Consider the following 12715-nt stretch of genomic DNA (forward strand, 5'->3'; position numbering starts at 1 on the left):
ACTTCTATATCTCCTGCCCGAGGGTAGAAGATTAAAGAGGTGCTGGCCGGGGTGTGAATCATCCCTGAGAATTTTTTTCGCACTCCTAAGGCCACGATCCCTTGCGATGTCATCTGTCGGGCTCAGGGGACAGCCCATGATATAATGTGCTGTGTTCACCACCCTCTGTAGAGACTTTCATCCGTGGCTGTCAAGCCAACGTACCACACTGTGAGACAATATGAGAGGACACTTTCTATTGTGGACTGACCAGCAGAAGGAGGTCATCAATTGTTGTTTAACACTGTTCTTTTGCAAGACCCTGAGGAAATCAAGTCTCTGTTGGGCCTTCCTAACCACCTGAGTTACATTGTTTTTCCAAGTGAGGTCTTCACTAAGGTAAACTCCCAGGAATTTAAAGGAATAGACTCTCTCCACACAACCACCCCTGATATACAACGGGGCTAGTTCCCCTCTCTTCCTCCAAAAGTCCAACACCATCTCCTTTGTCTTGCTAATATTTAGGTCACATTATTCTCTAGGCACCATGTAGATACTTTTTGAACCCTCCCCCCATGCTGATTCATCCCCACCTGTAATTAGACCCATTATGGTAGTATCATCTGAAAACTTAATAATTACAGTGGATGGATCAGATGAAATACAGTCATATGTATACAATGAGTACAGGAAGGGACTCAGCACACATCCCTGTGGGGTGCCAGTGCTGAGCTTTAGGGTCCTTAAATGGTCCTTCAGCTGCAAAGGAAAAGAATATAGATCCCCCCCCCCCGAGTTAAATCTGAGGAAATCTGAATGCATGGCAGGCTCCCCCCTCAAGTCATCCCTCTAAAGATTCAGTCCCTCGGTGGGCAGAGGCCAGACCTCCCTCCCTGGAGTGCCCAGCACCCTGGGGCAGAGCCACTCACCTCCCCGGCGGATGTTCAGGATGAGGTTGCCCTCGATGAGGGTGCAGCCAGCCAGGTCCCTGGCTGCCCTTGTGGAGTCAATGGTCTTGGTGCCCACTTTGCATTCCTTTGGGCAAAGCCCCTCACACTTGTGGCAGAAGGTGCTGAAAGAAGGGGGTTGGGGGAGAGACCTGGGGATGACGCACCCACAATGCAGGGAGAGGCTTCTCTCCATCCCTCACGCCTCAGAAGCAGCACCTTCCCCCAAGGAATCCCTCAGCCCCCTGGCAAACCGCACTTCCTGTTAGGATTTGTAATGTAATTTCATTATTGGAACTGCATTTCACAAAGACGAAATGGTAATGGGGAAAGGAGGTGGCCGTTGGCAACCGGCAGTTGGGAGTTGGCGGGTTCTCTCTGAGAGTTCTGTCTTGACTGGGAAGGTGAGGAGGGAGGGGACTTCTGGCAGACACTGTCTGCAGGAGTCTGTAAATAATACTTGTGGTTCAACTGTAACCAACCTGCCAAGTAAAAAGATTTATCTTCAGCTATCTGCATAAGGCATGTATTTTTTATCACAAATAGCTAACAGTTCCCGGGATTTGTTTGACAGACAGGAATGTTTTTTAAATGGATAGCAGGGCAGCAACAGCAACCACAAAGAACCAACTTTGGGTTCATGTTCACACACTTTCATTCTCTCACACAGTATCAGCCAGGCACAGTATCTCACACAGCAGGCAGGATCGGGGCAGGACCCAGACGGTGCACATTTCCTATCCCTGGCCATGTGAGCTTGTGTGTGACCTGTGCTTGTTCTTGGGATGAATGGATAGGAAATGAGATTCTGATTCAACATTAGGAAGAACTTTCTGGTGACAGGAGCTCTTTGAAAGTGGAACGGGCTCCCTCAGAAGCTGGTGGACTCTGCTTCAGCGGAAGTAGTCAGACACACACTCTGGACTTTAAGGTGTCAATTTCGAGAAGCTGAAGGAGCTACTGGGTGTGATCCCGTGGTCAGATATACTAAATGAGAAGGGAGTCCAAGTAGGATGGGAGTTTCTAAAAGGAGAAATATTGAGGCCCCCGCGGAAACCGGTGTGGCTGCATAAGGAGCTTTCAGATGAGCTGAGAGTTAAGAAGGGCGTGTATACAAAATGGAAGAAAGGGGAAATCACAAAGGAAGAGTATACATGTGAAGCCAACAGTTGCAGGGAGAAGGTGAGGCAGGCTAAGGCTCAGAATGAGCTCAGGCTTGCAAGAGAGGTTGAAAATAATTTTAAAAGGTTTCTTCGGCTATGCCCAAAGTGAGAGGAAGAACAAGCAAGTGGTAAATGTGGGTTGAATGAGGAAACTGTCAGGTGGATTTTTAGCTAGTTGATTGACCAAACCCAAAGAGTACTCATTAATGGTTGGTCATCATCCTGGAAAAAAGTGACAAGTGGGGTGCCGCAGGGTTCTGTCCTGGGCCCGTTGTTGTTTAACATCTTTATAAATGACTTGGATGAAGGAATTGAAAGGAAGCTCAGCAAATTTGCAGATGACACCAAACTGGGAGGGGTAGCTAATGCCGCAGAAGGCAGAATCAGAATTCAAAATGACCTTAGCAGATTGGAGAACTGAGTGCCAGCTAAAGAAATGAATTTCAATAGGGACAAATGTCAGATTCTGCACTTAGGCAAGAAGAACCAGATACACAAAGATAGGATGGGGAACCCCTGGCTTACTAGCAGTAGATGTGAAAAGGATCTAGCGGTCTTGGTACCCCTAGCTTCACATGACTCAACAGTGTGATGCAGCAGCAAAAACAGCTAATGCCATTCTAGGCTGCATCAACAGAGGTCTAGTGTCCAGATCAAGGGAAGTAATAATATCACTCTATTCTGCCTTGGTCAGACCACACCTGGAATACTGTGTCCAGTTCTGGGCACCACAATTTAGGAAAGATGTCGACAAGCTGGAAGGTGTGCAGAGGAGGGCGACCAAGAGGAACAAGAGTCTCTGAGGAACGGTTGAAGGAGCTGGGTAGGTTTAGCCTGGAAAAGAGGAGACTGAGAGGAGACAGGAGAGCCCTCTTTAAATGCCTCAAGGGCTGTCACCTGGAGGAGGAAGCGTGCTTGTTTTCTCCCACTCTGGAGGTTAGAACTCAAACCAATGGCTTCAAGTTGCAAGAAAGGAGATTCCTACTAAATATTTGGAAAAACTTTCTGACATTAAGAGCTGTTCAGCAGTGCAAAAGACTCCCACGAGAGTGGTGGACTCTCCTTCCTTGGAGGTTTTTAAACAGAGGTCGGATGGCCACCTGTCCTGGATGCTCCAGCTGAGATTCCTGCATTGCAGGGGCTGGACTAGATGACTCTTGGGGTCCCTTCTGATCCTACACTTCTATGATTCTGTGAAAACGGGGGCAAAAGTGTTTGAAGTGACCTGATCAGTCTAACACTTGGCAGAACACAACTGAGCTCTCAGGCCCTTGAAAAGTGTGGGGCGGGCGGGCGGGCTGGCCCCCTCACCTGCTCTCGTTCCTCTTGTACCCCGAGGGGCACTCCGAGAGGCACTGCCTCTGGTGGATGACAAACTTGGAGGAGTCGCGGGGGTTTTCCGACACCTTGCGCAGGCTGGCGCAGTGCTCCGCGGTCACGCAGCGCCACCCCTCGTACTCGTAGGTCAGCTCCGGGCAGGAGCTCAGGCAGTGCCCGTTGAAGTAGAAGTGGCGGCAGGCGGTGCAGGAGTGGCTGTCTCCCGGGCGGCGGCAGCTCCCCAGGCACTCCCGGTGGCAGCACTCGGAGGAGCTGGTGCAGGCAGCACCCCCGGCTTTGCAGGGACACACTGCAAGGGAGAGAAAGGGGGCGGAAGCTGGAGTGGGAGCCAACAGCAGCACTGGGAGAGCTGCCCCTCAGCTTCTCATTTCCCCCCAACCTTCATTTTAGCTCCCCTTATTCCACACACACCCATGTCTGCAGATTTTTAAAAAGATCCACATGAAAATCAGATGCATTTTTGCACACATTTCACCCAATATATGTATTTTTGTACACAATTTTGCTTGTATGCCTCTTTGCAAACAATTCCCTCCTTAGCCAGTTCATTTTTTGTATATTTCCACTACACACACCTTTCTGTGTGTATATTTCACTAATACAGTAGACCCGCAATTTACGTGCAGTTAACTTGTGTGCATTCAAAAAAAAATTGAAAAATTGAAAAGGGAGCAGAAAGACCCGACATTGCACCCAATGTGTTTTGACTATACATGATGTTTGCTTTATTTGCTATCTCTAATGTAACCTCTGTGTGAGTTGCAAGTCTACCGTATAAGCATTGGAGGAGTGAGAATTTCGAAAAGCAAGCTGAGTTTTATGGGTATTGGTTTAGTTGAGAGCCTGGCCCTGGCCCAGTGTCCATATGACTGACTTCCATTCTCTTTTATGCTTTGTTTTAGTAATATTCAATTATGCCACCTTGGAAAAACATTTCTAATTTGAAAGGTGCCCTAGAAGTCGGGGCCGGCCCACCCATCAGACAAGGAGAGGTGAATGCCTCAGGCGGCAGGATGCACAAGGGGCAGCAGAACACAATGTAGTGCTTTATTTCCTGCCTTGTTTCTGATGTCACCAGCATATAAACTGATAGTAAACTCCACCCTGTCTTAACACTTTTTAGTATTTCAAATCCTAAAGCTGCAGCTAACAGCTCTGTGGAAACAGCAAGCAGCAGGCAGGAGCAGGCATAATTTAAGCTAGTTGCCTCCATTTACTGGCACATAGACATTTGGGTTTGTATGGATCATCTTAATTCATACCACAGATTGACCTCCCAACCTGTACCAGTCTGTTAATGAGTTAATGAGCCAGAGGAGCCCTCCTGGCTCCGGCACAAAGGCCTCTTTCCCCCTCTCCGCTGCCCTAGAGATGGTCCAGTCCAGCAGGAGGCTGGTCCGGTGGTGCTGGACAGTGATGCAGAAGAGGGAATCTCAGCTGCAGCTCTTGAAACACCACCACACATCGACACTGCAGTCCTGAGAGGCACAGCTGGCCACCTCGCCCAGCGAGACAGGAGGAGGCCAAAGGCCCGTCCAAGAGGGAGAGCGCAAGGCAGCTGGAGGAGGCAGCTGCATGCGCACGATAACAATCTGCCTGTTTGCAGTGTATATTTCATTAGCAGCTCTCTTGTTGACAGCAAACAAGCCCAGGAGACTCACATACTTTTATGAGAGTTTCACAACGGTGAGACAGGGCTGCAGCTGATGGGGGGGGGGTCTCCCCCAAAGGACAATGCAAAGGAGACCAGGCACGGAGGGCTGATTCTAAAGGAGTAGCTCTTCTTGGTTCACTTACTAGATACTGCACTGACCTAAGCTTGCTGCCTTTCCAAAGACAAGTTTATTCCACACAGAATAGATTCCACAGATCAGCTGGGGTACTGCTTTGCCATTTAGAGCATTTCTCTAAGGAATCCTGAAGGAGCCTGGAAGGGTCCAGAAACTCGCCAAGGTGATGCTGGGAAGGCTGGACCAGCAGCAGAGAAAGAGCCTGTGGGATCAGACCAAAGGGGCTGCACCCTGTTCTCACAGCGGCCACCCAGGGGCCGTTGGGGAGCCCACAAGCAGAACCTGGAAGCAACAGCAACACACACACACACCCCGACTCCCAGTGACTGGTATTATTCAGAGGCACACGGTTTCCAGAATAGCCATCATGGCTGAAGCCTAAGGCCAAGCTAGGAGTCATCACAGGGCCTTTTCAGTGGCTGCTCCCAGATTCTGCAATTCCCTCCCTGGAGAAGCCACACTGGCTCCCTCTTTGCTGTCCTTCCACCGGCAGGCGAAGACTTTCCTTTTCCAACGTGCTTTTGGGAACAGACTGCTTTTACTGAAATGGCTGGGGCCATGTTGTTGTATTGTAATTATTTGCACAGGTGACAACCGTTTGGGGAGTGTCCAATTAATGCGCAATCACCAATGTGCAGATCCTTTTGGAACTGGAAGAGGGCAGAATGGGGGGGGCAGGACGGGGCATGCATAGACATGCTCTGCCGACGCATGCAGGGGCCGGGAACAAAACCCTCGTGCAAAATGGTTGCCGCCTATATGTTTTAAACAGATTTTATATACGTAAATAGTTTTAATTCTATCCATGTTTTTTAAAAATTATTGTTGCTTTTTATTGTTTTTATCTGTAAGCTGCCTTGAGCCCCATTACGGGGAAAGGTGGGGTATAAACAAATGTGTCACCGTCGTCATCACTACTTCCTGTGGGAAATGAACAGAATTGGGGATCTGTCCTTCTGCGGTGGCATTTTTTAAAAACCAGGCACTAGAGGGCAGGCGAGAAATGCAAGCACCCAAGAGGGAAACCAATGACATCACCAGAGTACCTAACTTGCTCACCTCATGCCTCCAATTTTGGAGAGCTCCTAAAAATAGGCCACAAAGGAATTAAAAAGTAAAGCACCTGTTTCCTAACAATAGTTCCTCTGTGTAAACACAGGAAAGAACAACGTTTATTGGGTCCTTGTTTTGAGGAGACTTATGCAGAAGCTCCCAGGCCGGATCATACTAGCCACACCTGTGGCAAATAGCCAGCCAGGCTCCCAAGATGGCCGTGCCGCAGAATGAGCCGTGAGCCCAGCGAGGGAGGGGCGTCCGTGTGCAAGGAGGCAGGCGCAGGGAGAGAGGGAAGCGGGCCCTCCCAGCTCAGGCAGCGGCAGCGTGGAAAGAAGGGGTTAAAAGGACACAGGCATGGCTTAGCTGGATCAGGCCCAAAGGGCCTCCTCTAGCCCAGCATCCTGTTCTCACAGGGGCCAAACATTTTCCTGTGGGAAGGCAGCAAGCAGGACCCGAGTGCGAGAGCCCTCTGCCCTCCTGTGGTTTCCAGCACCTGATATTCAGGGGAGCAGAGGCGTCATGGCAAGAAGCCATCGGCAGCCATCTCATTTGAGAGCCACAGCAGGACCTGTGCTCTCAAAACCCAGCATTATTCACAGCAGCCATTGACCACCTTGTCCTCCGTGAATTTGTCTAATCCCCTCTTAAAGCCACAGCAACCTCACCCCACCGGGCCTTGTTTGGTCTGATTCTCCACTGCCCTCGGCAGCAGCTAGTTATATGATAACTCTTGGATTTGTGGCTGATGGACTATAAATAAATTATATTTGGGATTGGATTAACTGTTGTTTTTGCTGTTCTCATGCCAAGGAACTCTTTCTGAAGCACAATGGGAATCAAGTGAGCCATAAGCCCTTCTGCTCCCTTGCAAAGCTCAGCCGTTCACAAGCCCCTCTCAAGGCCGCCGCAGGCACCACACGCCCAGGGTGGACCTGGGTCACCCCACCTTTCTGGCAGTTGCTGGAGGTCCAGCAGCGATACTCCAGCTGCCCCTTGAGGCTGGTCTGGGTCTGGACGCAGGGCTTCTCCACGTCCAGGATGCCCGGGCACACGTCGGCACACTCCTCCGCGGGCTTGTTGTGCAAGATGATGTTTTGCTCCAGGGCGTGGGGGGGCTGCATCAGTCCCCAGTCGATGGTGGAGATGTGGCAGAGCTCCTGGTTGCGTTCGATGCGCACGGAGCCGTTCAGGATGTTGGTCAGGCTGTGCAGGCCGATGTCACGCAGGTGCGGCATTTCAAAGATGACCAGGGCGTAGTTGAAGAAGAGGCTGGTCCCCCGGATGACCGACAGGTTGGGGAAGAGGTCGCGCAAGCTCTCCAGCCCGTAGACGCGGAAGAGCAGCAGGTACTCCGTGATCATGACCAGGCGGGGGAAGCTGAAGAGGTGGAAATCCTGGCTGCTGGTGGTGAACAAGAGGAGGATCTGCAGGTTGCCCTCGATGATGGTGCAGTTCTCCAGATTCCGCAGCTGGGAGACGTCGACGCGGATATCCATGCTCTCGCAGACTGGAGAAATGGGGAATGGCGGGGAAAGAAAATGAGTCAGCAGGACAGGAAGAACAGCTCATGCGTTTCACCTCCCGCACTGTTCCAGCACACAGGAATCTCTCCAGACTGCAGCATTTGACCCACACAAACACCCCTCAGGCTCCAGACTCATGGAGTTGGAAGGGAGCCCGCCCCAGGGTCATCTAGTCCAGCCCCCTGCAATGCAGGAATCTCAACATTCTTCCACCGCCTGTTTGTGTGAATGGCCCAGCAGGAGAGGGTGCTCTTTCCAACCTCCTCAGAGGGCCTCTGCCTGACACAGGGAGCCTCTGTCTGTCTGAACAGCCAGAAGAAGACAGGATGGACAGACCTCTCAAATGTGCTTTCCCATTTTCCCAATCTTATATTCAGCTCACCCCATTTCCACAACAGTTCTTAAGTCCACGTGACAACCCACCAGCACTTTATTTATTTAGAAAAGTATTTACCGTATTTTTTGCCCTATAGGACACACTTTTCCCCCTCCAAAAATGAAGGGGAAATGTGTGTGTGTCCTATGGGGCGAATGCAGGCTTTCGCTGAAGCCTGGAGTGCGAGAGGGGCCGGTGCGCACCAACCCCTCTCGCTCTCCAGGCTTCAGGAAGCTATTCGCAAGCCTTGCAAGCCCGGCGGGAGTTCCTGCCGGGCTCCCAAGGCTTGCGGACAGCAGCCTGCAGCCCGAAACCCAGGGAGCGCAGCGGAGCATGCCCCGTGCTTCAGGCAGATATCTGCAAGCCCGGGGAGCCTGGCGGGAGTTCCCACCGGGCTCCCAAGGCTTGCGGATAGCAGCCTGTTCTGGGGGCTGGGGTCGGGGGAAGCTCGGGCTTCCCCCGCCCCAGCCCGTGCCTGGGGGGGAATTTTTTTTTCTTTATCCCCCCCCCCAAAAAAAAACCCTAGGTGTGCCCTATGGGCTGGTGTGCCCTATAGGGCGGAAAGTACGGTATATGCTGCCAACTCAGCTGGCCACAACAGGGGGCAGATGAGATGTATATCTCACCATTAAAAAGCAGAACAAAACAATCATTAAAAGCACCGTACTAAACTCTCCTAGTTTCCCCCGCTGCTGCATTTTATGTTATTTTCACTAATCCATAACAGCTTATGCACTTTTTCTCCTAACATATTGTTCTAGGTTCTAGGTCAAACCCCTCTAATCCTTGGATCCAGCAAGTGTTAAAGCGAAGCCAGGCAAGCTTCCTGACTTGACTGGGTGATGGGCCATTAAGAGAACAAAGGAAAGGGGGCTCTGGGCCAGACAATAAGTGGGTGGGGGCCCTACTTCAACTCTTAGGTAGCTAGAAGGAAAATGCCTGAGTTTTACAGCAGAGTTTGCTATGGCGTGCGCTAGAAGTAAAGCAGCGAGGAGAGGCTCAGAAAGCAGTGTTTGATTTCTGATGGGATCCAAGGCTGTGAGAGAAGAAGAAGCAAGACCTTTTGGGGGTTTGGAGGCTGGGAGCCCCTCCTGTGTAGGCTCAGTTTGTATATATGTGTAAATAAACCACATATCATAAAGACACCGCAGTCTCCTGTGTGCCTCATTCCAAAGGGAAACACGCACTCTGGGGAAGCATCCCAAACCCCTGGGATCTCTCAGCGCTCAGAGATTGGGGTGGCCTGAAACAAGACAGCGCAGGATGCGCTTTTGAAAATAGAACAGGAATTACAAGGAAAAGAGACGGCAAAGGCGCCACATTGCTCCTCTCCCCACACCCTCCCCCAGGGAGAGGCCCAAGACCCCTGCTGGGCCAGACGCCCCATTTTCAACACCCGTCTTGTTGCTCCTGATGGAAGGTATAGGCCTCCTCCCAGACCCTGAAGCAGCTTGGCTTATGGATCCATTAGTCGCATTTCTCTTGTCACAGTGGCCAAGCAGGACACATTGAACAGAAAAGTAAAACAATACTATAGTAAAACAACAAAAACAACCCTACAAGAAGCTTTAAAATAAGCTTTATCCCACATGCCCTCCGAATTGCTTTGCTTGGCAGAATTGTGCCACGCAGGTGCCACGCAGAAGCTGTTCTGCATTTACGGGGTTCCTGCTTCTTGTTCTTGTTCTAATTATCTATCTTGTGTTTTTATCTTGTATTTTTATACTGTGAACTGCCCTGAGAACTATGGAGGAAGGGCGGTAAACAAATTTAATAAATGAACCAGGTCATTGAGGGTGGCACCAGCACCTTGCAACTCCCTGCCTATTGAGATCAAGCAGGTGGCTCTGCTGGACTCTTTTTGGCTCCTGCTAAAAAATTGCTTGGACAAGCCTACCCAGATGCTTGGAAATGCTGCTGTGGATTTTTTAATCTGTTTTAGTATTTTAACTTCTTGCAAGTTTTAAAGTATTGGAAATCTTTCTTAATTTTCTCACTTAATCATTTTGTAAACCACTCTGAGGTTCTGTTTTTTCCTTTTTTTACAATCAATATTGTTGTCATTAATGCTTTATATTGTTGTAAACTGCTAAGAGGTAGGGGGGGAGAGATTATACAGTGGTACCTTGGGTTACAGAGGCTTCAGGTTACAGACTCCACTAACCCAGAAATAGTACTTTGGGTTAAGAACTTTGCTTCAGGATGAGAACAGAAATCGCATGGCAGCGGCAGCAGGTGCAGCCAGAGGCCCCATTAGCTAAAGTGGTACCTCAGGTTAAGAACTTAATTCATTCTGGAGGTCCGTTCTTAACCTGAAACTGTTCTTAACCTGAAGCACCACTTTAGCTAATGGGGCCGCCGCTACGCGATTTCTGCTCTCATCCTGTAACCTGAGGTACCACTGTATATATATAAGGAAGTCTTACTTTCCGTCTGGGGTTTGCCATCCGCTCCCCTTGGCGCTCTGCAAGGCAGAGGTGAGCCTTGTGGGGATCCTGACTTGGCTCTTGTCGGCCAGCCTGCACACTGTGGCTCTGCTGCAAAGACACACCTGCTCCTGTCCTCCGGCAGCAGCAGTCAGGCTCCCTGGTGTTGGCCGAGAGGCCGGTCCCAGTCTCTCCCCAGAGAAAGGCAGATAAGGAAGGAAGAGAGGAAGGGCACTACAGAAGGAGGCCTGGCATCAGCCCAGCTCTAATCTCTGTCCCCGGATGCCAGTATTTACTTGGAGGTGGGCGCAGGCCCTCAGAGGTCGTTTTCATTACCTCCTCCTGGGCAACATGAACAGCAAGGCAAAGAGAGGCAGCTGCCTGCTTCCCACCAGCGGTAAATTTCATCATGGCAGCCGCCGCAGCCGTGCCCAGAAGGAGGCTCCAAGAGCTTGGGTTGATCCACTTTGCAGAAAAACTGGCCCCTGGGTTTCTTACCTCCTCCTCCCTCCCCAGCCACTCTCCTTTGGTGTCACGGCTTTTAAGATGGTAGAGATCTGCAAGCTGCTCTGGGCCCTTCTGGGGCTGGAAAGTGGGATTTAAAAAATATTTAAATAGGATATCACCATATATATGGTACTCTCTTCCCCTCCAACAGCAGCTGTATGCAGTTTGTTAGCATCAGACCACTGCTGTAGGCTAAAGTCAGGCCCCAGAGTCAGCAATAAAACAGCCGGTGCGAGTGAAGTTGACTCTTTATTCAAAGAAACCGAAACAGCGCAGGCCTAGAGATCACAGCAACTCTTCCCCGCAGACCTTGCCCCAGTGCGGCCGTTGGGAGGGCTGCCCACCGCTCTGCAAGGCTCCTTCCACAAATTAAGCCAGGGACCTTCTGCATGCAAAGCCTGGACTCTGTCCCACCGACCACAGCCGTCCACTAAAAATAAAGCTAGATGACACTCCTCAAAGTTTCCATTTAAATAGAAACATAAAATGTTGCTTTTTAGCTAGATCTATTTGCTTAACATTGTCTGCACTGACCGGCAGCTGCTCCGCGGGGTTTCAGAAACAGGAGGCATTCCCAGACCATCCTGAAAATGCCAGGAATTGAATCATAGAATCCTAGAGGTGGAAGAGACCACAAGGGCCATCGAGTCCAACCCCCTGCCAAGCAGGAAACACCATCAGAGCACTCCTGACATATGGCTGTCAAGCCTCTGCTTAAAGACCTCCAAAGTAGGAGACTCCACCACACTCCTTGGCAGCAAATTCCACTGTCGGACAGCTCTTACTGTCAGGAAGTTCTTCCTAATGTTTAGGTGGAATCTTCTTTCTTGTAGTTTGGATCCATTGCTCCGTGTCCGCTTCTCTGGAGCAGCAGAAAACAACCTTTCTCCCTCCTCTATGTGACATCCTTTTATATATTTGAACATGGCTATCATATCACCTCTTAACCTCCTCTTCTCCAGGCTAAGCATGCCCAGCTCCCTTAGCCGTTCCTCATAAGGCATCGTTTCCAGGCCTTGGACCATTTTGGTTGCCCTCCTCTGGACACGTTCCAGTTTGTCAGTGTCCTTCTTGAACTGTGGTGCCCAGAACTGGACACAGTACTCCAGGTGAGGTCTGACCAGAGCAGAATACAGTGGCACTATTACTTCCCTTGATCTAGATGCTATACTCCTATTGATGCAGCCCAGAATTGCATTGGCTTTTTTAGCTGCCGCGTCACACTGTTGGCTCATGTCAAGTTTGTGGTCAACCAAGACTCCTAGATCCTTTTCACATGTACTGCTCTCAAGCCAGGTGTCACCCATCTTGTATTTGTGCCTCTCATTTTTTTGGCCCAAGTGCAATACTTTACATTTCTCCCTGTTAAAATTCATCTTGTTTGTTTTTGCCCAGTTCTCTAATCTGTCAAGGTCGTTTTGAAGTGTGATCCTGTCCTCTGGGGTGTTAGCCACCCCTCCCAGTTTGGTGTCATCTGCAAATTTGATCAGGATGCCCTTGAGTCCATCATCCAAGTCGTTGATAAAGATGTTGAATAAGACCGGGCCCAAGACAGAACCCTGTGGCACCCCACTAGTCACTCTTCTCCAGGATGAAGAGGAACCATTGAT

At 50.2% G+C, this 12715-nt stretch overlaps 1 protein-coding gene across 3 annotated transcripts in view; it reads right to left on the reverse strand.

The window, feature by feature from the left end:
* The window catches only part of INSRR (insulin receptor related receptor), a 36059-nt gene that overhangs the window by 14311 nt on the left and 9033 nt on the right, over window positions 1–12715 (reverse strand). For 2 of the 3 annotated variants that reach the window (XM_082202042.1, XM_082202041.1), the window contains exons 2-4: window positions 7220–7780; window positions 3401–3716; window positions 909–1051 (exon numbers count right to left, since the gene is read on the reverse strand). In XM_082202042.1, the coding sequence (XP_082058168.1) occupies window positions 909–1051; window positions 3401–3716; window positions 7220–7780 (1020 nt within the window). Of the gene's footprint in view, window positions 1–908; window positions 1052–3400; window positions 3717–7219; window positions 7781–10598; window positions 10665–12715 lie in introns of those variants that run through there. The other variant, XM_082202043.1, reaches the window with a different exon arrangement.

The sequence above is a fragment of the Podarcis vaucheri genome (genome assembly GCF_965113315.1).
Source record: "Podarcis vaucheri genome assembly, chromosome: 16".
Taxonomy (NCBI): domain Eukaryota; kingdom Metazoa; phylum Chordata; class Lepidosauria; order Squamata; family Lacertidae; genus Podarcis; species Podarcis vaucheri.